Genomic DNA, 26,219 nt, shown 5'->3' on the forward strand with positions numbered 1-26,219 from the left:
CTTATACAGTGCTCATCACTGTAGCATTCGAGAGCCTTACAGACTGTTAAAGTGAGCACATGTGGGCCTCCAAAACTAATTTAAGGTCAGTGATTTCATGCCTAGCTTTAAGTGAGCATTTCTATGAGATGTGGTTATTACTTACAATGCCTATGTAAAGAGCACTTGAGAGAGAAACCGCCTCAGCTACATTCCTCGAAAAATAAAGAAAGGAGATGAATGTGTTTGTTATTCTTTTCTAGTCATTTTAATAAACGCATTCATCTTCAAAACACTACCCCTCCCCAGTGATCTCCTCAGAGCATCCTTCACCTCCTTGTTCCTCAGGCTGTAGATCAGGGGGTTCAGCATGGGGATCACCACTGTGTAGAACACTGAGGCCACCTGGTCTTGGCCCAGTGAGTAGCTGGTGTTGGGGCGTAAGTATGTAAAGATCAGAGTCACATAAAACATGGTGACGGCCCTCAGGTGGGAGGCACAAGTGTTGAAGGCTTTGTGCCTGCCCTTGGCAGAGTGGATCCTCAGGATGACAGCCAGGATGTACAGGTAAGAGAAGAGGATTATCAGGAGGGAGCTGACACTGGTGAAACCAGCTAAAATAGAAATGGTATTTTCAGCGATGGAGCTATCAGAGGATGACAGAGCTAGCAGTGGAGGGGTGTCACAGAAAAAATGGTTGATGATGTTGGAGCCACAGTGTTAACCTGCTAATTAAACATGCAGTAATCATAGCACTCATGAAACTAGTGAAATAGGAGCTAGCCACCAATGGGACACAGACTTTATGGGACATAACTGCTGAGTAAAGCAGTGGTTTGCAGATAGCCACATAGCGGTCATACGCCATCACAGCCAGAAGCAGGCACTCAGTGCTGAGCCAGATAATAAAAAAATACAGTTGAACCAAACACCCAGAATAGGAAATGGCTTTGCTCTGTGCTAAGAAGTTCGCCAGCATCTTTGGGGTGACAACAGATGAATAGCAGATATCGACAACAGACAAAATTGCACAGGAAGAAGTACATGGGAGTGTGTAGTCGGGAACTGATCCTAATCAAAATGATCATCCCAAGATTCCCCACCAGGGTGATAACATAGATCACTAAAGAACAACACAAAGTAGATGACCTGCAGCTTTGGCCCATCTGTGAATCCCATGAGAATGAACTGAGTTGCTACGGTACAATTTTTCTCTTCCAGCATTCCCATTTCTGATACCTGCTGAAAGATTAATAAAGAGAAAATGAACTATTTCATGCTCAGTCGTCATTCTGTGTACAAAACATGCAAATGCATACATATTTTTGCATGCATACTGTTTTGAGATTTGGGCTTCAGTGATATATATTCACAAACATTCAACTCTCTACCTAAAGGAGGTAACAAACTCTTCTCTGGGGTTTGCTTAAAATGGTTTCTGTAGTGACAGGCAGATAACAAAACAACTGAGTGCTCAGTTCAGTCTTATGCATCCGATAATTTGGATGTTTTCCAAAATGTATCCCATTGTATTTGGTATATTCTCTAAATTGGTGATTGGGTGGATGTATTGAATGGTAGGTGAGTAAGTGCGTGGCTGCATGAATGAATGGATGTAAATGAATAGGTGATTGGAAGGGTGATTTGGTTTGTAACTGGATGGGAGCGTCTATTGGTTGTACTGGACAATTAGATGTGTTAGTAAACTGTTGAATTGATAGATGGGTGAGCATATTGTTGGTGTAAGAAGGAGCTAGGGAATAGATGGTTGTGTAGGGAGTTGAAAAAGTGGATGAATGGGTGAGTCAGTGGGCAGTCAAATCATAGAATATCAGGGTTGGAAGGGACCTCAGGAGGTCATCTAGTCCAACCCCCTGCTCAAAGCAGGACCAATCCCCAGACATATTTTTACCCCAGTTCCCTAAATGGCCCCCCTCAAGGATTGAGCTCACAACCCTGGGTTTAGCAGGCCAATGCTCAAACCACTGAGCTATCCCTCCCCCAAATGGACGAATCATTGAGTAAGGAGAAATGTGGGATTGGATTAGTGAGAAGGTGGCTGGGAGAGTGCACTATAAGGCAGACAGTGTTGTAGTAGCCATGTTGATCTCAGGATATTACAGAGGCAAGGTGGGTGAGGTAATATCTTTTATTGGACCAACTTCTGTTGGTGAAAGAGACAAGCCTTCAAGCTACACAGGGCTACACAAAGACCTGACTGTTGGTCCAGTAAAAGATATTGACAGTAATATACTGTCTCTGTAAGGCAGTAGTCAGATGAGTCAGAGAGTTTGAAGATGGGTGGATTGATGGTGAGTGAGTGGTACTGTAGGTGTTGAGTGAGTTGAATAAGTTCTTGGGTCTATTTCACAGTGGGAAATGTTCTGTAATATCAACCACCAGAACTGGAACCCATTGCAGAAGCGAAGGACTGGAAGCCTAGAGATTGAACTCTTATCCCAGGAAGTGGTCCTTTTAGGAACAGTGTGGCAGGGAAACTTGCTCTGCTGCTGGTGATGCTGTTCTGTGAATAAAGAGAGAACTTGAGGAACCCAGAACTGTCAACACAAGAGCAGAATAGGTACAGTATTTAATTATAGATGTATTAATCTAGCTCTTTTTCTCAGCGAAACACTCCAGACTAATTATTATGTTAAATGCCAACCCTGTACCCTGGATATTACTGTTACGTTATTACTATATTGATACACAAAATCTACATCAGTCTAATTAGAGTGGAAGGATAAGTCTGGTAGTTAAAATAACAGGAGTACTTGTGGCACCTTAGAGACTAACAAATTTATTAGAGCTTTAATAAATGCTCTAATAAATTTGTTAGTCTCTAAGGTGCCACAAGTACTCCTGTTATTTTTGCGGATACAGACTAACACGGCTGCTACTCTGAAATCTGGTAGTTAAGGCACTGGACTGGGTCTCAGAAGATCTGGATTCAATTCCCACCTCTGCCAGAAACATCCTCTCTGATCCTAAGTGCAAGTCACACAGAGAAAAATATTCAAAAATGCCTATGTAACTTAGGATCCTAAGTCCCATTTTAAAAAGTGTGTCGAGTCACCTTTAAAAATGGGACTCAAGCTCCTAAGTCACTTAGGCCCATTTTGAAAAATTCACCCTTAATCTCTCTGTGCTTTAGTTCCCCATCTGTAAAGTGAGGATAATATTTCTTGTCATTCATCCTGTGTCTGTCGTGTCTATTTTGATTATAAGCTTGTTGGGGCATGGATTGACTCTGAGTATGTGTTTATACATTGCCTGGTTTGATGGGGACCTGATCTCAGCTGAGGCACAAATTATTAACTCAGAGGGTTTCTTATTAGAAGAATCAAAATCCAAGGAAATTGGTTATTTTATTTAATCCCAGACCTTTCCAAACAAATGGAAACTGAACCCACATTAGGAGTGAAAAGTTTGGATTTTTTTAAATATTTTTTCTTTAAAACCTAAAAGTTCACCTAATTCCCAATTCCTACACTATTGACTACAATGGTTTTTAAATTTCACTAATAGAATCAGACTTACCAGGATCCAAACTGAGCTATGAACACTGCTCACGTATTGTCCCATGTTGTAAAGAACGTCTAAACAGAACTTCAGTTCATGCTGGCATCTGAAAGAAAAGCCCTTTCTCAGCTTTCTATCAAAGCAAAAGGGGTTGCTAATGATGACTGTTGTTGTTACAGCTGTGAAGAATATTTAGATCTACTCCAGAGGTTGGTAAAACCCACAACTTGAACGAATAATTGGATGTGTGGAAGGATTCATGTTTTGATCATGCAGTAATATTTATATTGCACTGGGAACTCTGGAACCATGAAGGAGACTTCCTCAAACCCCAAACCTCCTAATCTCCCTTATGGAATGCACTAAGCAATTAAATAGTGCAGCTGAGGAACAGACTGTTTTAAATACATATTCAAATTTCCAAAGGAAATGCAGATACTCAGAGCTGCGCATCTTGTATGGCAGGGCACTAACTGGGGAATACTAAAATCAAGCCCAGCTATCGTGCTTGGGTGACCATTGTAGGAAGGAAAATAAACCAGCCAGGAGGATGGAGACGGGAGGACAGAGTAGCTGTTGGGAATGAGTTACACACCTTTTCCACTCAAGTCCAGGTTGAAAGCCCAGTTGATAGTGATCAGGAATTGTTATTTATCTTAAGTCTGATTGATGGCCTTTGCGATATGAATTGGGTCCCTCACTACATCTTCTAGCATGACAGGTGACCACATCTAGAGTTGCTTGGGAATTTTTTTTCGACTGAAAATTTCAAATTTTAATTGAAAAATCATAATTCGATATATCTTGGCCGTACACTGAAATATTTTGGCTTGAAAATGCTGTTGCAGTGACTCATGTACTTCAAGAGCCTCTTGCTCCCATTTTTCTCTACAGGCTGCACTCCCTGGTTGGGCTATATGTTCCATGATGCACTATCATGTCCCTTCTTGGTGAGGGAAGTACGTGTATCATTATAGACACATGACCCCGGTGCTTCTTGGGAGATGTAGTCTGGCTGGAGAATGGGGCCCATCAAGGAGAATTGGAGCATGAGATACCAGAGCTACAGGTCCCATGAGACACCATGGCAGCATTTCAGAATTGAAGTATTTTCGTTTTCAAATTAAATCCAAACATATTTGGGCCCTTAGGAATTCAGGTTTTGGATGACAAAACAAACAAACAAACATTTAGTTGAAAACCAAAAATTTAATGAAAAACAATTTTGATGGAAAAAGTTTGACCCACATCACAAATTCCGCCATTGCAATTAGTGCTTATTGGTACTTTTTGGCAACTTCAGCAGAAAAAGCAAAGAGTGACTAGGCCACAGAGACTGAACGCTCCTATCATCCCCCGGAGATGTTGCTTCTAGGTCAGCATAGAGGCACATTAGTTGGAAATGACTTGTGTGTAAGTCTTTATTCTAGCTGCCCACAATGTATCTGATGTGGGTGATTGAGAGCAGTCTTCAGTCTCCAGAGATGTCAGTCAGACACCTATCGCTCACATCGTGTTCACTGTAAAGTATCGTGAGCTCTTTGAAAAGTAACTTGGTAAAAATGGCATCATGGCTCTCAGGGTTTATTGTCTCTCACTAATATCTACAAGTATGCTCAGATTATATCTCACTGCTAAACTGGGTGTTTTTTTTACCTCACTGCTACCGCTGCAAACTTCGCCTGGTCTCTGAGAGTCAAATGGGGCATTGTCTGCCTCATGCATCATCATCACTAGCCAAACTGGGCCCTCAGTGACACCTATCCAGTCACAGTACCTGCAGTAGGTTTGCACAGATGGAACCAATTGGAACTGAAGAAACAGTTTTGTTGATGATGTGTAAAATGGGAAGGAGTCCAGCTCCTTCTCTCTCAGCTATGTCAGTTCTACAGTGCTAACAGAAATAATCAGCAGTAAAAACTGACTGCTGTCACTGAAGGTAGAAGATGTGACTGTAATGCAGACAGGGAGCGGGTCTGTGGTGTAGGAAGGTGACATTTTTACACAGTTAGTTTTCAGAGATTGCCTGTGCTTGGCATGAGTAGGGAAAGGCTACACAGCAGAGAGTTTTAGGGCCGTGCTGTTCCTGGCCTTTACATGGATAGACTGGGTAAGAAAGGCACAGCTGAGGAGGTTTCATGTGAGGAGGCAGAACTGACAGGGAGGGGGCGGGCGGGGCATTCTCTTGGCATGCCTTTTTTCTACTTAGGCTTTAAAAATTGAAATATTTAAAATAAAAATTAGATCTACTTTTCTAACCTTTTTCTGGGTTCCAGTAGCTCAAGAAAGAATAGACTGACACCTTCTAAACATGTAAATCTCTATTTTTATGCCCAGGATACTTTAAAAAAGAAAGAATAAAGCACAAATACATAAAGTTACTAACATCTGTGTAACCATGGATGTGTGACAACTGCAGTGTTGCCAACCCTCATGATTTTATTGCATGTCGACATTTGGTGCTTTTCTTAAAGCACCAGCACCTGCAGTCAGGTGAATCTCAGCTTTCATTTAAAGACAATTCATTGTCTAGCCCTCATTATTACAGAGAAAAACTTGTAAGTATGACCAACTATTTGTATCTCTCTTATGAGTGTGGGGGACCTGTGTCATGATTTTGAATATTTGCGGTTGGCAATACTGCAGTTGCCTGACATGGGACATTGGCAGAGATTTACTCAGGACCAGATCCAGTGCTCATTGAAGTCAATGGTAAAGCTCCAATTTCCTTTGGCTGTGTAGGAGTAGGTCCTAAAAACAGGAGCATCTACATTTTGAGCTTAAATACTAAGCCCCTCTTTTTTGGCCTCTGCTATAGACTAACCACAAGAGGGGGGCCAAAGACCTACTATGTGGCTTGAAGAAGGTTTGCTCATCACTCTGGTGTTTGCAGGAAGAATGTTTAGATGTGAGCAGGATTTGGCAGGACATTTTTCTTTCTATCTGACTCAGTTTTACTGGAGAAAAGTTTGCCATTAGAGATGGCAAAACATTTTTAAGATGAAAACCTTTTTAGTCACAAATAGCCTTTTAATTTCCTAAGGGGATAATTTTCACAAAAAATGTTTCATGGTATATTTTTTCAGTATTACTTGCCAATATTTCTTGTTTACATTTTTTCCAGTTTTCCCTCTCCCTTCCCCACCCTTTGTCTTTCCTTTTTAATTTCAGAAGAAAGAGGGCAAAAGAAAAGAGGGAAGCGGGAAAACTAAAAAGGGTAAAACAAAAAATATTTTGCCAAACATTTAAAATGGGTGTGTTTTGAAACCTGCAAACCAAAACTTTGAAATTTTGAATCAAATTGTTTTAAACTTCTGCTTTCACCAGCTCTAGTTACAATGTGCCCAATTCTGCACCACTGAGCACCTTGTGCTGTCACTTACAACTGTCCAATATGAGGTCCTGATCCAAATTTCTCTGAAGTAAAGAGGAATCTTCCCACTGACTTCAGTGGGCTATGGATCAGGGCCTTACAATGCAAAGGTGTACAAGACTATACAGTCTTCAAGGCAATATAGTAACTCCTCACTTAAAGTCATCCCAGTTAATGTTGTTTCGTTGTTACGTTGCTGATCAATTCGAGAACATGCTCATTTAAGTTGCGCAATGCTCCCTTATAACGTCGTTTGGCAGCCGCCTGCTTTGTCCCCTGCTTGCAGGAAGAGCAGCCCGTTGGAGCTAGCTGGTGGGGGCTTAGAACCAGGGTGGACTGGCAGCCCCCCTATCAGCTCCCCGTTCCCCTAAGTTCCCTGTGCGGCAGCTGCCCACCAGGCTATCAATTGCCAGCAGTTCAGTTGTCCCTCCCCCCACTGCCATGTGCTGCTCCTGCCCTCTGCTTTGGAGCTGCTCCCCGGAGCCTCCTGCTTACTGTGCGGGGGAGGGAGTGGGGGGCTAATGTCAGGGTGTCCCTCTCCCCCCTGCTCCTGCACCCCGCTTACCCCATTTCCATAGGGGGGAGACACGACAGGGCTCACAATGGAGGGAGCTTCCCGGCAGCAGCTTCTATCTCAACTTGCTGATCTATTTAAAAAGGCAGTGTACGTAGAGTGCGTCAGTGTACTTAAAGGGGCAATGCGCATCTCTGTCTCTCACACACGGTGTGTGTCTCTGTCTCTGTCTGCCATGCTATCTCCCCTCCCTCCATTCATGCAGCCTTGTAGAGTGTGAGGCTACATTAACAACAATGGGTTAACCCTTGAGGGCTCAGCTGATTGCTAGTTCATCATTTAGCAGTAAGGGATTCCCTGGGAAATATCACACCCTCTGACATCACCACCTCAACCAAGCTTCACAATCATCATCGCTGTGTACCACTATTAAATTGTTTGTTTAAAACTTATACTGTGTGTGTATATATACATATATATAATAGAGTCTTTTGTCTGGTGAAAAAAATTTCCCTGGAATCTAACCCCCCCATTTACATTAATTGTTATGGGGAAATTGGATTTGCTTAATATCATTTTGCTTAAAGTCGCATTTTTCAGGAACATAACTACAATGTTAAGTGAGGAGTTACTGTATCAGTCAAATTGCGAGAGGGATGGGTGACAGGATGGATCACTCGATGTTTACCTGTTCTGTCCATTCCCGCTGAAGCACCTGGCACTGGCCACTGTCAGAAGACAGGATACTGGGCTAGATGGATCATTGGTCTGACCCACTATGGCTATTCTTATGTTTCTTATGGGATTTTGCAGGAAGGAGCTTCAGAGATGAGCCTTTTTTGCCTGGAAAACTTAAAAACATTTTCTCAAAACATTCTGTACAGGTTTAAAACAAAACAAAAAGTCATTCACTCATTTCCAAAAAGAGAAGATTTGAGGGAAAACATATTAGCATTCTTCAAACATTACTGGTTTTTCCCACTCAGCCATGTGAAGGCTAGGTTCCCCAGTTGATCTGAATCAGCATAACTCTATTGAAGTTAATGGGCAAGATCCCCAACTGGTATAAATCAGCCCTAGCTCCATTGATGCCAATGGACTAGGTGTTCAGCTGGTGCAAATCAGCATAGCTACACAGCTCTCACTGCGTCAGATACACATCTGGTGTAAATAAGAAAGGCTCTATTGAAGTTAATTGCCCAGATCTCCAGCTAGTGTCAATTGGCCATAAACTCTATGTAAATCAATAGGGCCTGATCCCCAGCTGGCATAAATCCACTTAGATCCACTGAAGACAATGGGACAGATCCTCAAGTGGTGTAAATCAAAGTCTCTATACCAGATTCTTTGCTGATGGCTCCAAATGATGTCACTCATCTGGAGCCACTGGGTGCTGTAAACTGGTGCAGTTCCATTAAAGTCAATGGGCCTGTCAAGGCTGCTTCCCCACTTTGAACTTTAGGGTACAAATGTGGGGGCCTGCATGAAAACTTCTAAGCTTAACTACCAGCTTAGATCTGGTCCGCTGCCACCATCCCAAAGCTAATTCCCTTCCCTGGGTAGCCTTGAGAGACCTTCACTAATTCCCTGGTGAATACAGATCCAAACCCCTTGGATCTTAAAACAAGGAAAAATCAATCAGGTTCTTAAAAAGAAGGCTTTTAATTAAAGAAAAAGGTAAAAATCATCTCTGTAAAATCAGGATGGAAAATATCTTTACAGGGTAATCAAACTTAAAGAGATCAGAAGACCCCCCTCTAGCCTCAGGTTCAAAGTACAGCAAACAGAGATAAACACTCTAGTAAAAGGTACATTTACAAGTTGAGAAAACAAAGTAAAACTAACATGCCTTGCCTGGCTGTTTACTTACAAGTTTGAAATATGAGAGACTTGTTTAGAAAGATGTGGAGAACCTGGATTGATGTCTGGTCCCTCTCAGTCCCAAGAGCGAACAACCCCCAAAACAAAGAGCACAAACAAAAGCCTTCCCCCCCCCCCCAAGATTTGAAAGTATCTTGTCCCCTTATTGGTCCTTTGGGTCAGGTGTCAGCCAGGTTACCCGAGCTTCTTAACCCTTTACAGGTAAAAGGATTTTGGAGTCTCTGGCCAGGAGGGATTTTATAGTACTGTACACAGGAGAGCTGTTACCCTTCCCTTTATAGTTATGACACACACCCCAAATCACAGATAGTGTTGGACAGCCGGTTCCACACTGGCTGTGATTTCTTCCTGGAGCTCTAGGAGAAAACAGAGTTAATAAGACACATGCACCTTTAGACATACTACTGATTACATAAAAACTAACAATATGTTCCACATTCCAAGAACAATTTTTAACCAGTTGATTCTGGAAAATTTCCCGGGAGAGTGCATCAGCCACTTTGTTAGAAGCCCCTGAAATGTGTTGTATTTGAAAATCAAAATATTGGAGAGCTAAACTCCACCGAAGAAGTTTTTTGTTATTCCCCTTGGTGGTATGAAGCCACTGTAGCGCAGCATGGTCTGTTTGTAGTTGGAAACGCCGTCCCCAAACATATGGGCGTAGCTTTTCCAGCGCGTACACAATGGCGTAGCATTCCTTTTCGCTGATTGACCAGTGGCTTTCCCTCTCAGACACTTTCTTGCTGAGAAACACGACAGGATGGAATTTTTGATCCGGTCCTTCCTGCATTAAAACTGCTCCCACGCCCCGCTCGGACGCATCTGTGGTTACTAGGAACGGTTTGTCAAAGTCTGGGGCCCTTAGCACAGGGTCAGACATGAGCGTCGCCTTAAGCTGGTGAAAGGCCTTTTGACACTCATTAGTCCACTGAACTGCATTTGGCTGTTTCTTTTTGGTTAGGTCTGTCAGCGGGGCGGCGATTTGACTGTAGTGTGGTACAAATCGCCTATAATATCCGGCCAAGCCTAAGAAGGATTGGATCTGTTTCTTTGACTTTGGAACCGGCCACTTTTGGATAGCATCCACTTTGGCCTGTAGGGGATTTATAGTTCCTTGACCCACCTGGTGCCCCAGGTAAGTCACTCTGTTTTGGCCTATTTGACACTTTTTAGCCTTAACAGTTAGTCCTGCCTGCCGGATGCGCTCGAAGATTTTTTCCAGGTGCTCCAGGTGTTCTGTCCATGAATCAGAAAAAATGGCCACATCATCGAGGTAGGCAACTGCAGATTCTCCCAATCCGGCTAGGAGACCATCTACAAGTCTTTGGAAGGTGGCGGGTGCATTTCGCAACCCGAAAGGGAGTACATTGAATTCATACACCCCTGCCTGGGTGACGAAGGCTGACCTTTCCTTAGAGGGTTCATCTAGTGGTACTTGCCAGTACCCTTTGGTTAAGTCTAAAGTAGAGATGAATTGGGCATGTCCCAATTTCTCCAATAGCTCATCTGTGCGTGGCATTGGATAGTTGTCAGGACGAGTTACAGCATTTAGCTTACGGTAGTCCACGCAAAAGCGTATTTCCCCATCTGGTTTGGGAACTAGAACCACTGGAGATGCCCATGCACTGTTAGAGGGGCGGATTATACCCATCTGTAGCATGTCCTGGATCTCCCTTTGTATAGCAGTTTGGGCATGAGGTGACTCCCGGTAGGGTGGGGTTCTAATTGGGTGAGCATTACCTGTGTCAATGGAGTGGTATGCCCGTTCGGTCCATCCTGGAGTGGCTGAGAAAATTGGTGCAAAGCTTGTGCGCAGCTCCTTGATCTGCTGTCGCTGCAGACGTCCAAGGGTCGTGGAGAGGTTCACCTCTTCCACGCCACCATCCTTTTTTCCTTCGTAGTAGACACTTTCAGGCCACTCCGCATCATCTGTTTCCTGGGCTGTAAAGTGGCAAACGTTTAATTCTCTGGAATAAAAGGGCTTAAGAGAATTAACATGGTATACCTTAGGCTTTATGTTGGAGGTGGGGGAGGCTATGAGATAGTTAACAGCTCCTAGGCGCTCCTGGACCGTGAATAGTCCTTCCCACGACGCTTCCATTTTATGGGCCTGGAGCGCCTTTAAGACCATGACTTGGTCTCCTACTTTGAAGGACCGTTCTCTGGAATGTTTATCATACCAGGCCTTTTGCTCTTCCTGAGCATCCTTATGTTTTCTTTAGCAAGGGCTAAAGAGTGTCGGAGGGTGCTTTGTAGGTTGCTTACAAAGTCTAGAATGTTAGTTCCTGGAGAAGGTGTAAACCCCTCCCATTGCTGCTTCACCAACTGTAATGGCCCTTTAACCTCGTGGCCATACACAAGTTCAAATGGTGAAAACCCTAAACTGGGATGTGGTACAGCCCTGTAGGCAAAAAGCAACTGCTGCAACACTAGGTCCCAATCATTGGAGTGTTCATTTACGAATTTACGTATCATGGCCCCCAAAGTTCCATTAAACCTCTCCACCAGGCCATTGGTTTGATGGTGGTAAGGGGTGGCAACCAAGTGATTCACCCCATGAGCTTCCCACAGGGTTTTCATGGTCCCTGCCAGGAAATTAGTTCCCGAATCTGTAAGGATGTCGGAGGGCCACCCTACCCTGGCAAAAATGTCTGCTAATGCCTGGCACACACTTTTAGCCCTGGTGTTGCTTAAGGGTACTGCTTCCGGCCATCGGGTAGCAAAATCCATGAAAGTCAGTATGTACTGCTTTCCTCTGGGTGTCTTCTTTGGGAAAGGACCCAGAATATCCACAGCTACTCGCTGAAATGGGACCTCAATTATGGGTAGTGGCTGGAGAGGGGCTTTAACCTGGTCTTGGGGCTTTCCCACTCGTTGGCACACCTCACAAGACCGGACATAATTAGCAACGTCCTTGCCCATTCCCTCCCAGTGGAAGGACTTCCCCAACCGGTCTTTGGTTCTGTTCACCCCAGAATGGCCACTGGGATGATCATGGGCTAAGCTCAAGAGCTTTACCCGATACTTAGTGGGAACTATCAACTGTCTTTGAGGATGCCAGTCTTCCTGGTGCCCACCAGAAAGAGTCTCCTTGTATAAAAGTCCTTGTTCTACAACAAACCGGGATCGGTTAGAAGAGCTGAGAGGCGGCGGGGTGCTCCGCGCCGCCGCCCAAGCTTTCTGAAGGCTGTCATCTGCTTCCTGCTCGGCCTGGAACTGTTCCCTTGATGCTGGAGACATCAGTTCCTCCTTGGACTGTGGACTGGGGCTTGGTCCCTCTGGAAGCGATGCAGGTGCTGGGGCTGTTTCCATTGACTGTGAACCGCTGTCCGCTGGTGCACTATGTGGTATTTCAGGCTCTGGCTGAGCCTCTTGGGTAGGGTTATCTGCTGCTTCCGCCAGTTCAGGCTCGCTGGTGCCCTCTGGCATTGGAGTTGTAGACGGGTTTGCAAGCGCTGGACTCAGTGCTGGCAATGGTTCTGGTGCTGGTTGCGTTGCCAGTTCCGGTTCTGGGACTGGCTTTGGCTGGGTCTCTGGGATTGGATCCACTACGGCTGTTGCAGTCGTTGGCAGGGGATCCGGTTCCACCACCTTTGTTTGGGTCTCTGGTAACACAGACGGGGCCCTGGTGGACGGCTCAGGAACAGGGATGGGGGTGAAAGCTTGCTTAGCCTGGCTGCGGGTGACTATTCCCACCCTCTTGGCTAGCTTCACATGGTTGGCCAAGTCTTCCCCCAGCAGCATGGGGATGGGATAATTGTCATAGACTGCAAAAGTCCACATTCCTGACCAGCCCTTGTACTGGACATGCAACTTGGCTGTAGGCAAGGTTACAGACTGTGACACGAAGGGTTGAATTGTCACTGGAGCCTCCGGGTTGATGAGTTTGGGGTCCACTAGGGATTGGTGGATAGTTGACACTTGTGCCCCAGTGTCCCTCCAAGCGATAACCTTCTTTCCGCCCACTCTTAAGGTTTCCCTTCGCTCCGAGGGTATGAGAGAGGCATCTGGGTCTGGGGATCTTTGGTGTGATTGTGGTGTAATGAACTGTAATCGGTTGGGGTTCTTGGGGCAGTGAGCCTTTATATGTCCCAGTTCATTACATTTAAAACATCACCCTGCTAAGGTATCACGGGGCGATGTTGGTTGGTGGAGACTGGTGTGGTGGGGTGAGAAGGTGTCTGGGGTTTCCCTTGGGATGTGGATGGGGCCTTGGGTTGTCCCCGGTGATAAGGTTTTGTTTCGGCTTGTCCCTTCTGATATTCGCTCCAACTGCTACTAGTTTTTTTCTTTTCTGCCACCTCCACCCATTTGGCTCCAATCTCCCCCGCCTCGGTTACAGTTTTGGGCTTCCTATCCAGGATGTACCTTTCTATTTCCTCAGGAACACCCTCTAAAAACTGCTCCATTTTTACTAGGGAAACCAGATCTTCCAGAGATTTAACATTTGCTCCTGATACCCAGGCATCACAATTTTTGTCAATGTGGTAGGCATGCCAGGTAAATGACACGTCTGGTTTCCACCTTAGGGCTCTGAACCGCCGACGGGCATGCTCGGGTGTTAGCCCCATTCTGAGTCTGGCCTTGTTTTTAAAAAGTTCATAATTGTTCATGTGTTCCTTAGGCATTTCAGCCGCCACCTCTGCTAAGGGTCCACTGAGCTGCGGCCTCAGCTCTACCATGTACTGGTCTGCAGCGATGCTGTATCCAAGGCAGGCCCTTTCAAAATTTTCTAAGAAGGCCTCAGTATCATCGCCTGCCTTGTAGGTGGGGAATTTTCTGGGATGGGAAGTGGTACCTGGAGAGGGGTTGCTAGGATTGGCTGGTGTACCCGGCCTAGCCCGTGCTAATTCCAGTTCATGCTCCATTTCTTTTTCTCTCAGCTCCATAGCTCTCTTGTGGGCCTCCTCTTTGGCTTTCTCTTCTCTTTCATCAGCTTCTTTCTCGAGTTTTTTTAATTGAAGCAGTCTCTGATGTTTCCTTTCATTTTCTTCTGCTTCTAGTCTGGCCAGTTCTAGTTTGTTAGCTACATCACTGGTACTCATTTTCCTGTTTTCTTGTGCTGGGCCACACCCCTCTGCAGTTGACTGAAACTGGGATACACTCAGCTCAGGCTGCTGCTGTGGTAACAGAGACTTTCTAACTAGCTATTCCTGAGGAGGTAAAAAGAAAAAAAAAACAATTCAGCTTGTAAATTCCTTTTACCAGTTGTTTGCTCATTGATTGAATCCTTCTCTTAACAAAGACCCTTGTTAAAAAAAACTTAACACCTCTGCCTTCAGGCAAGGAGAGATAAGATATGCATCTACCTTCAGCTCTGCTTTCCAAGCAGCTAGAATGGAAAAAAAAATCTTACTGGCTTTTTGTTTAAAATGATATCCCACCGCTCTGCCACCATGTCAAGGCTGCTTCCCCACTTTGAACTTTAGGGTACAAATGTGGGGGCCTGCATGAAAACTTCTAAGTTTAACTACCAGCTTAGATCTGGTCCGCTGCCACCATCCCAAAGCTAATTCCCTTCCCTGGGTAGCCTTGAGAGACCTTCACCAATTCCCTGGTGAATACAGATCCAAACCCCTTGGATCTTAAAACAAGGAGAAATTAACCATCCCCCCTCCTTCCTCCCACCAACTCCTGGTGAATACAGTTCCAACCCCCTTGGATCTTAAAACAAGGAGAAATTAACCATCCCCCCTCCTTCCTCCCACCAACTCCTGGTGAATACAGAGCCAACCCCCTTGGATCTAAAAACAAGGAAAAATCAATCAGGTTCTTAAAAAGAAGGCTTTTAATTAAAGAAAAAGGTAAAAATCATCTCTGTAAAATCAGGATGGAAAATAACTTTACAGGGTAATCAAACTTAAAGAGCTCAGAGGACCCCCCTCTAGCCTCAGGATCAAAGTACAGCAAACAGAGATAAACACTCTAGTAAAAGGTACATTTACAAGTTGAGAAAACAAAGTAAAACTAACACGCCTTGCCTGGCTGTTTACTTACAAGTTTGAAATATGAGAGACTTGTTTAGAAAGATGTGGAGAACCTGGATTGATGTCTGGTCCCTCTCAGTCCCAAGAGCGAACAACCCCCTAAACAAAGAGCACAAACAAAAGCCTTCCCCCCCCCCCCAAGATTTGAAAGTATCTTGTCCCCTTATTGGTCCTTTGGGTCAGGTGTCAGCCAGGTTACCCGAGCTTCTTAACCCTTTACAGGTAAAAGGATTTTGGAGTCTCTGGTCAGGAGGGATTTTATAGTACTGTACACAGGAGAGCTGTTACCCTTGACTAGGTGTTCAGCTGGTGCAAATCAGCATAGCTACACAGCTCTCACTGGGTCAGATACTCATCTGGTGTAAATAAGAAAGGCTCTATTGAAGTTAATTGCCCAGATCTCCAGCTAGTGTCAATTGGCCATAAACTCTATGTAAGTCAATAGGGCCTGATCCCCAGCTGGCATAAATCCACTTAGATCCACTGAAGACAATGGGACAGATCCTCAAGTGGTGTAAATCAAAGACGCTCCATTGAAGTCTCTATACCAGATTCTTTGCTGATGGCTCCAAATGATGTCACTCATTTGGAGCCACTGGGTGCTGTAAACTGGTGCAGTTCCATTGAAGTCAATGGGCCAGATCCACAGCTGGTGTGAATCATATGCCAATTTGCACTGGCAGTGGGTCTGACCTAAGTATCACCAATGCACAGCCTCCTTTGGCTAACTTCTATATTATGTCCATGTGAATAATTGCCAGCTGAAAATGGCACTTTTATTAATGAGAATACTCACAAATTATGGTTTTGGTTTTGGTATTTGACCAGCTTTAGGCCAGGTGTACACTAGAAACTTTTGCCAGTATAGCAACGTGGGTTAGACATGGGATTTTTTTTTAATGACATTTCTATACCAGCAAAACCTCTAGGGTTTATCTACACTTGAAATGCTACAGTGGCACAGCTGCTGTGCTGCAGCTGCGCCACTGTAGCACTTCAGTATAGATGCTATCAGTGCTGATGAGAGGGGTTCTCTTGTCGACAGAGGTAATCCAACTGCTCGAGAGGCGGTAGCTAGTCTACTCGGGGACTTAGGTCGGCTTAGCTACATCACTTGGGGTTTGGGGTTTTCACACCCCTGACTGACATAGCTAGGTTGATCTAAGTTTCTACTGTAAACCAGCCCCTAGTGGAGATGCAGTTATAATGGCAAAAAAGTGCTTTTGCTGATATAGTTTATTTCTTTTGGGGAATTAATATAAGTTATACAAGCAAAACCGCTCTTTTGCTTGTATAAGCTGAGGCTACACTAGGCGGGTTTGCCAGTATAGTTATACCGCTATATCTATAATGGCAAACCCTTTCCAGGGTAGACTAGGCCTAAACGAACAGCATTTTTCATTGTTGTTCATTTATGCCTCATCACTCCAGCCTTTGAAACTTTCTACGTGAAAAGGTTTTGAAAGAAAAATATTTAATTAAAACTGGAAACACCAAAATTCCATCAAATTAAAAGTTCTATGGGAGCATTTTGTGCAGGGAAGACATTCTGAGTGAATGTAACATACCAGCTAAATGTACCCTGCCCCCATCTAGTGGCTGGTCCGTAGAGAAGATAAAAATCTACTACTGAGACCAGCAAATGTAGTTATTATGCTCAGGCAGTGTGGGCTTTGCTTTGGTGCTGAAATCTTGGGTCCTATAAACAATTATGACACATAATAGAGGTCAATACATGAGTGTTTTAGTGAAGGAAATATTTTCTAGGCCTGGAGATTTGTGCACAGATAAGTTGCTAGGAGAGTAGTTGCCTGCAAATGGTCACGTTGTGGCTGGTCCTTGCTTGAATATGTAGGGTTAAGGAGACAGTGCAAGGAAAGTTTCCACCATAGCACCCCTGCACAGATACCAGGCACGACTGCATTCTCTTTGCTTTCCTGAGTACAAGCATCTCTCCCTGCTAATCTCCTTTTGGGTGACAGCTATCCCAAAAAGGGTGGGAAAAGCAGGGGGGAGATAGAGTCATGTTTCCCCTCCTCCTTAGAAGGCAGCAGAGATGACTGGACCTGGACGGGAGGAGGTGCTGTTCCCTATGGGACTGCTGTAAGTCCCACTGAAGTTAATAGGTCTATTGATTTCATGTCTAGGCCCCATTGATTTCAATGTGAATTAGGCACCTAAATACCTTTAAGGATCTAGGCTGGCTGTGCCTAACACTCACAATCAGGGCCCGCGTGATGCAATGAACAGTCCAGCTCTTCCTTTGCTTCTATTGAATCTACTGTCACCACTGGAGGGTTTTGCTGCGAGTTTACCAGTCCTTTCTAGTGAGCTCTATGTACCATGAACACAGAGGTCAGTGCGGTAAGCCCTCCAAGCACTAGGTTCTTGGTGGGTTTTCCATCTCATGGCGGGTTCCCATTAAACACTTCGCTTTCTGAGAGCTTCAGGTGCTTTAATGCTCTGCTTACAACTTCTCATCTCCAGCCTCTGACTCTGCTCTCAGGCTGCCTGCTACTTGTCCTTCCACAGGTGCCGCCCAGGCTGCTGCCTCTGGTCTGCCACTGCCCACTCTGATGCAGCTCACTGGCTGACCCTGCTTTTCCTCTGCCCTCTCGGTGTCCCTGCCTTGCCTGTTCACATGGACCCCTCTACTGTCACGATGCTGAACTTGGGTAAGAGTCAACAGTGCCCTCTGATGGTCATACATGAACCAGATCCCTCCCAGAATGAACTGTCACCCAATGCTTTTCCTCCAGCTAATTCTGGAGTGGGGTGGAAGGAGAGAACCGACCACGAGCGAGCAGGTTCATTACACTATCACTATAGGGCCCAACATCATAACACACACTTCCACTCCTGTCCACTGACACTCTCTTCTCCACATTCCCCCATAGCTAGCCCAGTCTGTGTGATGCTCTCAGATGCATCCAGTCCGCGCGGCACTTCTTTGCTCAGTATTTGTCCACACTGAGCTTGGAACCATTGCGCAAACTAAGGTATCTCCAGGAAGGAAAAGGCGTTAGGAGCTTGGACTTTCTTTAGGATATAGATTGCAGGAAAAAACAGGCCCCCTTCAGTACACAAGCTCGCAGTGTATAAATAATTCTGCACATGTCATTCCATTACATGCTGCCTTGTGCACATCAGGCGTTATTAGCTGAAAACAATTCAGTGGACTTACGTATGGAATACTTTATGGAAAATGAGTTGAGGGGCACAAAGATTGAAATAGCAGTGGGGCTGTAGCATGACAGGATTGAGGGGCATCAGCAGAGCTGTGTGGGCAGCATAGGACTGGAATACCAGGCGATCCAGGCAAAGAATTAGAGGGGTTATTACAGGTCAGGACTATCTATCTAAGGTATTTATGTGGCCCCCATTATCACAGCATCGCAGCACCTGGCAATCTGTATTTGGTGCATTTGGTGCTGCAGGCAGAGGTAGCTCTCGGGTTCCCTCTGCTGCTGCCTGCACATGTCAGGTAACAGCTTACTAGAGCATCCCACCCTTTGTAGCTTATGTAGAGGGAGCTGTACACCCAGCGGGACTCTTCGCTGTCACTCCAGCTAGTCCCCAGCCTCCAACTGTGTCTTTGCCCCCACTCCAGACAGCCCCTGCCAGCCTGGGGTCTCATTGCCTTCCTCTGGCGAGCCCCCCTACCCCTGACATCCCAGCTGGACTTCTTCCCTTCTCTCCAGGCATCAGCCCCCTATCTGGGCCTTTCCTCCCCACTCCAGCTAGGACCTACACCCCTTGTGCCCTCTGTGGTCAGCACTCAGCAGACAGACCCTCAGCCTCACTATGGCCAGCCGCACCCTTCCAGTGGGGCCCCTCACCCCACCGCTCCAGCCAGCTCCCCAGCCAGGCCTCCATTTGCACTTGAAAAGTTGAATAACACAGAGAGCTCAGCCTACATTTAGAACAAAATAGGTGACCCTCCACTGTATTTAGCCTTACAACACCTCTCAGAGGTAGGGGAGAACTGTGATCCCCTGTTCACATGGTCCCAGATAGGGAACTGATGCAGAGGCAGCTGAAGGCCCAGATTTTTAAGGTATTTAGGTATTGCTACACTCTGTGTTGCAATGCCTAACTTATTTAGGAGCCTAAATCTCATTTTCAAAAGGGATTTAGGCACCTCAGAGCCAAATTCTCATAGACAGTCAATAGTATTTACATTTCTAAGTGCCCAAAAACCTTTCTGAAAATGAGATTTAGGCTTCTAAATCAGTTAGGCATTACAACACTGAGCACAACAACTCCTAACTACCTTTAAAAATCTGGGCCTAGGTCACATTCCCAAGGTCCCCCAGGAAGTCTGTGGCAGGACAGGGTCACGAACCCACCTTATCTAACAGGCTAGCACCCTAAATGCTAGGCTATCTATCCTCTCAACTAAAGTGTGTCGGCAGAGATTTGTGTGTGTGTGTGTGTGTGTGTGTGTGTGTGTGTGTGTGTAAGTGTGGAGGTGTCCTACATAGGGTTACCATCCGTCCGGCTTTCCCCGGACATGTCCGGCTTTTTCAGCTTTAAATGGCCGTCCGGGGGGGATTTCTAATAAAGTAGAAATGTCCGGGATTTCCCCCTTCCCCTCATGCAGAGTGCGGCGCGGCTGATTGGACGGCTGGGCCTGATTGAAAGCCACTCGCAGCCACTGGGGCCTCTAGCAGCCAGAGTCCCTCCCCCTTCCCCTCCCCCGCTCCCTCCTTCCCCGCAGAGCAGCGCCACAGTGTTTGGCTGCACGTGGAGCTCGCAGCTCTCCCTCGGCCTGGTGGGGGGGGGCAGGCAAGAGACAGGGAACGGGGGGGTTAGATTGGTCGGGGGTTCTAAAGGGGGCTGTCGGGAGAAGGGGGTGTAGAGAGCGGTTGGGGCAGTCAGGGGACAGGGAGCAGGGAGACTTAGATAGGGGGTGGGGTCCTGGGGGCAGTTAGGGTGGGGGTGGTCTCAGGAGAGGGCAGTCAGGGGACAGGTAGGGGGATTCTGAGGGGGGCAGGAAGTGGGAGGGGGCAGGGCCGGGGCTAGGGCAGCACCCCGTGTCCTCTTTTTTGATTGTTGAAATATGGTAACCCTAGTCCTACATCTTTAATTTAGTGGAAACCAGGGTGATGCAAATTAGTATTTTGATGCATTGACAGAGCTGGGGCACGTGGGGGTGAGGGGGACAGGAGGAGTGCTGCAGATTAGAGATGAGATGGACAGCACTGGAATGCCAGGGGATCCAGGAATAGAATTATAGAAATACAAATACCAGGAGGTTTGCTGCAGATCAGAAATGAAGTGCACTGTCTATTTGGAGAGTGGGTGAATTTTCAAAATATTCTTTTCTGTTTTTAGTAACTGGTTTTAATTTTTTTTTATTCTGCTCTTGAATTCACTCAAACAATTATGAACACAGAGGCTTCTCTTTGCATTATTTTTAAACAGGAAATTGAGCCAGTACACAGGGTCAAAGATTTTAAGGTCAGAAGAGATCATGATTATCAGATAGTCTGATGTCCTGCATGACATTGCAATCATTCCTGCAGTGAAGGGAATTATTCAGTCCTATGGGGGAACCTGTTTTATAACCTGTGGCTGTGATAGCAGTTTCAGTTTAAAACATGATTATTCTGTCCATATTCTTTCACTGCATTGCACTCTGTTTTCCCATGGCATTAAGGTGCATCCAATCAAGATGTGTGTGTCCTGGTCTACAAGATCTGGGCAGAGGGTATGTGGGATATAGACAGAGAGTTGAATATGTAGGTCGGACATTAATAGTAATATTTTACTGATACTAATATAGTCACTGGAACAAAAGTTTTGAATTTCAAATGTATCTTCTGTGCAGTTTTGCAGTTAGAGATCAAATAATTAGTTTCTTTCTCTGTATAGTCCCTCTTAGGGGATTCTCTACTGGTAATTTCCTAACCACCCCTATGAGGAACAAGATAATGCAGTTTGGAGATTATGCGTGCTGGTTCTAAATAATCACCCAGACTCTGGCAACAAAACAAAAATGCAAATTCCAGGGAGGTTACGTTGTCAGGTGCCTCTTCTCAGGACCTGAGGTGATCAATTTAGTGTAATTGACTCTCCAGAAACAGTATTAACTTCTGACAATTTTAATAAGCTCTCGGTGGGCATGATTAGAAAGTTTGCGCCTGCTAAACTGCGATTGCGTAACTTTGCAAGCAAGTTTGGAAGTGTGGTTAAATTGGGTCCACTGTGCATCATTAAAATCTGAATGTGTTTCAAAGACATTGCAAATATTCACTGAAATTAGCAGCTGCCAGAGATAAACGAACAGGCTTGATTGCTTTTCTAACTTAGGGGACTCTGAGAGGCTTCCCTAAAGGAAAAGAGTCCTGTCGAAAGAGCAACAGGATTTATACAGTGATTTCTCATCTCAAGAAAAGCTAGAAGTCCCTGGCCTGTGCTAACCACCATGCTTAGCACTCTGTGGTCCCCACTGTGCTAACCACTACAGGAAGCAGTTTAAGGACTATGGATCATATTCATCTGGCTGCTTTCTGCCATTCTAACAATGCAAAGCAGCTGTAAATTTAGGCTTAACTAAACTAGGTTTCATTGAATCATAGAATATCAGGGTTGGAAGGGACCTCAGGAGGTCATCTAGTCCAACCCCCTGCTCAAAGCAGGACCAATCCCCAACTAAATCATCCCAGCCAGGGCTTCTCCAAGCCTGATCTTAAAAACCTCTAGGGAAGGAGATTCCAGCACCTCCCTATGTAACCCATTCCAGTGCTTCACCACCGTCCTAGTGAAAAAGATTTTCCTAATATCCAACCTAAACCTCCCGCACTGCAACTTGAGACCATTACTCCTTGTTCTGTCATGTGCTACTACTGAGAACAGTCTAGAGCCATCCTCTTTGGAACCCCCTTTCAGGTAGTTGAAAGCAGCTATCAAATCCCCCCTCATTCTTCTCTTCTGCAGACTAAACAATCCCAGTTCCCTTAGCCTCTCCTCATAAGTCATGTGCTCCAGCCCCCTAAACATTTTTGTTGCCCTCCACTGGACTCTTTCCAATTTTTCCACATCCTTCTTGTAGTGTGGGGCCCAAAACTGGACATAGTACTCCAGATGAGGCCTCACCAATGCTGAATAGAGGGGAATGATCATGTCCCTTGATCTGCTGGCAATGCCCCTACTTATACAGCCCAAGGTGCCGTTAGCCTTCTTGGCAACAAGGGCACAATGTTGACTCATAATCAAATTCACTCATGTTGTCTACTCAAAACCTTGTCCCTTATTTGTGTATCTGACTGCCCCCTCCTAGATACTTTCTAGATACTTTGCTTTGCTAGAGTGGCACAAAGCAGCCCGAGCAGACTGATGAATCTGGCCCACAGTTCCAGTACCATGGATAATAGATGTCAGATGTCTTATCTTTGCCAAACATACCTCTGAGTTTGTCACGCTGCCTAGCTGTTTCATCACTCCCAGCACTCCTGTTCTGCACACGTCCTCTTGTTTGGGTCTCATACTGCTCACTCTGCCTGACAGAACAATTGACAATATGGTTCTATTGCCAGTTGTGGCACTAAAGTCACTGGCTAGGAGGGGGCAGTCAGAGATACACAAATAAGGGACAAGGTTTTGAGTAGACAACATGAGTAAATTTGATTTTACAATAAACAACATTCAAATATGTAAGAAACCTGAACATAAAAGTGCTTTTGGGTAAAAACCGTGGGCCATAATCATTCCCAGTGTAACTCCAAATTAACTCAGCAGAGCTGCCTCTTAGATGAACTTGGCTCAATGTCAAAAATATAAACAAATGTCAAATTACAATGCCATTTTGACACCACTTTTAACACCATCAATTTTCCCTATAATAAGCACTTGAGCCATAACAAGGACTATTCATTAGGTGAGCGAAACCATGCAGGTACTGCCATCTAGGCTAGGGTTGCCAACCCTCCAGGATTGGCCTGGAGTCTCCCAGAATTGGCATTGATCTCCCAGTGACCACTGAAAGCAACCCAGGAGATTTTAATAGGATATTTTAAGAAAATGACACTATGTCATGTTGGGGGGGAAAATCTCCTGAAATAACTTCAGTCAGAATTGGCAACCCTAGGTTTATAGCCCAATCATTTTAGGTGAGCAATACTTCACATGTACTGCCACACAGTCATGAAATCTAATAATCCATTTAGGCTTAAGGTCTCATACCTTTTAGGTTGGCAGCACCTGACAGGTGTTGCTATGCAGGTTTGTGGCCTAATATTTTTTACGTAAGCAATACCTTACAGATATTAGCATGTAGGTTTGTGACCCAAGAAACTTTAGAGTAGCAATATGTCACCGGCACCTCCAGGCATGAATGAGGCCTAATAATCTCCGGGTGAGCAATGTGGTACAAGTATTGCCATGCAGATTTGTGGCCTAATCATCTTCATGTGAGCAATACCCAGCGGCGGCTCCAGGCACCAGTGCACCAAGCGCGTGCCTGGGGCAGCAAGCCACGGGGGGCGCCCTGCCGGTCCCTACGAGGGCGGCAGTCAGGCAGCCTTCGGCGGCTTGCCTGCGGGAGGTCCGCCAGTCCCGCGGATTCGGCGGCAATTCGGCGGCGGGTACGCCGAAGCCGCGGGACTGGCGGACCTCCCGCAGGCATGCCGCTGAAAGCAGCCTGCCTGCCGTGCTTGGGGCAGCAAAAAAGCTAGCGCCACCCCTGGCAATACCACACAGGTACTGACATCTAGGGTTAAGCTTTATTCATCTTTAGGTTAGCAATAGCACACAGGTACTGCCATATTGGCTTGAAGCCTAATACTCTATGGGTGTGTCTACACTTCAAAGTGGGGCTGTAATTCACAGCTCAAGGAGACATTTCCACATTAGCTCTGACTGAGCTAGTGCACTAGAGTGTAGCTGGAGTGGTGCAAGTGGCAGGAGGGGCTAACCATTCCAAGTACATATCCATCCGAGATGCTAGGCATGTACTCATGGTGGCTAGCCCCTCATGCCTTCCCAGCTACACTCTATATTTAGTGTGCTAGCTCAATCAGAGCTAGCATGGGTATGTCTCCTCAAGCTGGGAATCATACCCCCAGCTCAAAGTATAGACATACCTTGCAGGTGAGAAATAACACACAGGTAATGCCAACTAGGACAAAGGCCTAATAATCTTTGGGTGAATAATACTACACAGATACTACCAGGCAGGCATGTGGCCTAATAATATTTAGGTGAGCAGTACCGCACAGATACTGCTATACAGGCATGAAGCCAAATAATCGTTAGGTAAGCCATACCATACAGATAATACCATGCAGGTTTAAGGTTTAATAATCTTTAGGTGAGCAATACCACACAAACCTTTAGGTTAGCAATATCTTACAGGCATAGGCGCCGACTCCGTGGGTGCTCCGGGGCTGGAGCACCCACGGGGAAAAATTGGTGGGCTCCCCCCCCCCGCTCCGTCTCTGCCTCCTCCCCTGAGCCCGCCACGTGCCTGCTTTTTCCCCCTAGCTCCCAGCGCTTCCGCCACGAAACAGCTATTTCGCGCGGCTGGGAGGGAGGGGGGAGGAGGGGGAATGCGGTGCGCTCGGGGAAGAGGCGGGGCCAGGGCGGGGATTTGGGGAAGGAGTCCAATGGGGGCAGGAAGGGGGCGGAGTTGGGGCGGGGACTTTGGGGAAGGGGTTGGAATGGGAGCAGGGCAGGGGCGGGGAAAGGGCGGAGCCAGGGCGGGGCTGGGGGCGGGGGGGGCATGAGCTCCCACCGGCGCCGGGGAAAGTTGGTACCTATGCTTACAGGCAGTTTCAAGACGTAATATTCTATTCATCAGAAATATCACAGAGATAAGGCTATAGGCTAATAAACTTTAGATGAGCATTACCACACAAGTACTGCCACCTAAAGCATAAGATCTAATAATATTTAGGTGAGCAATACCACACAGGTACTGGCATGAAGGCGTATGGCCTAATAATCTTTAGATGAGCAGTGCCACAAAAATACGGCTATCTAGGCATAAAGTTTAATAACCTTTAGATTAGGACTACCACATAGAGACTACCATATAAGCCTGAAACCTAATGCTCTATAGGTGAGAAATAACACTCAGGTAATGCCATCTAGGACTAAGGCCTAGTAATCTTTAGGTGAGCAATACCACTGTCACAGTTCAGAGCAACTGCACGTGTATTTCCCACTCCCTGGTCCACTAAGGGCACCCATTCTAGGCTCCCAGCTCCTCAGCCAACACCTCTCTTGGACAGAGATCTGCATCTCTCTCCCTCCTGACTGGGGACTTACCAGTTCCCTGCCTACACTGTGATATCCCCAGAAAATCAGACTGTCTAAACAGGCCAGCTTCTGTGCTTTGCTTTCTTATCAAAGATTATGAACAGTGTAATTGCCCGCAGTTATAAATTACGACACAGATCTTGATAAGATAGCACATTTATTCTTAAGGTGAAAGCATTACAGAGAAAACATATTAAAAACAATAACCAAACCTACACACTTGCTAATAAGCTTACCAGAGATTACCTCCCAACTCCAGCAAGGGCTGTGGTAGGAGTCAGTCCTTCAAACCGCACCTCAGGGTTTTCCCCTGTGACTAAAAGTTCATAACAGCATCAGCTCAGAACTCACTCCCCCTCTGAATAAGTCAGTCTATCCTTTATACAGCTTTGTCCACTGATCTTGTGCCTCCAGGAATAAGTAGTCAGCAGACAAAGGCCCACTCTTCAGGCCATAGCTTTAAAAGGCTGGGTTTTTGCGTAACTGGAGGTGGGAAATTTACATTTGCCTCTCCTTAGACATTTGCCATGAAATCCACTTTACATGTGTTGTTCTAAAAGACCATTCTTGTCTGCCACGTTGTTCAATATGGTCCTTTGATCATCCAGGCCCACATTAATACATAAACTTTGTGTTTAATACAATGGACTCCAAAGATATTTAAACTTAATCCAATATGAATTTCCGACAATATTCTTGG

The 26,219-nt window shown here is 45.7% G+C and overlaps 1 protein-coding gene across 1 annotated transcript in view; it reads right to left on the minus strand.

Annotated features, from left to right (window-relative positions):
• Window positions 1–228: 228 nt before the first annotated feature.
• Window positions 229–26,219, minus strand: part of LOC135877851 (olfactory receptor 5F1-like) — a 59,879-nt gene continuing 33,888 nt past the window's right edge. The window contains 3 exon segments of the mRNA XM_065403382.1: window positions 229–700; window positions 702–1,004; window positions 14,050–14,067. Coding sequence (XP_065259454.1) covers window positions 229–700; window positions 702–1,004; window positions 14,050–14,067 — 793 coding nt within the window.

Source organism: Emys orbicularis, chromosome 4 (assembly GCF_028017835.1).
Source record: "Emys orbicularis isolate rEmyOrb1 chromosome 4, rEmyOrb1.hap1, whole genome shotgun sequence".
In the NCBI taxonomy this organism is placed as follows: Eukaryota; Metazoa; Chordata; order Testudines; family Emydidae; genus Emys; species Emys orbicularis.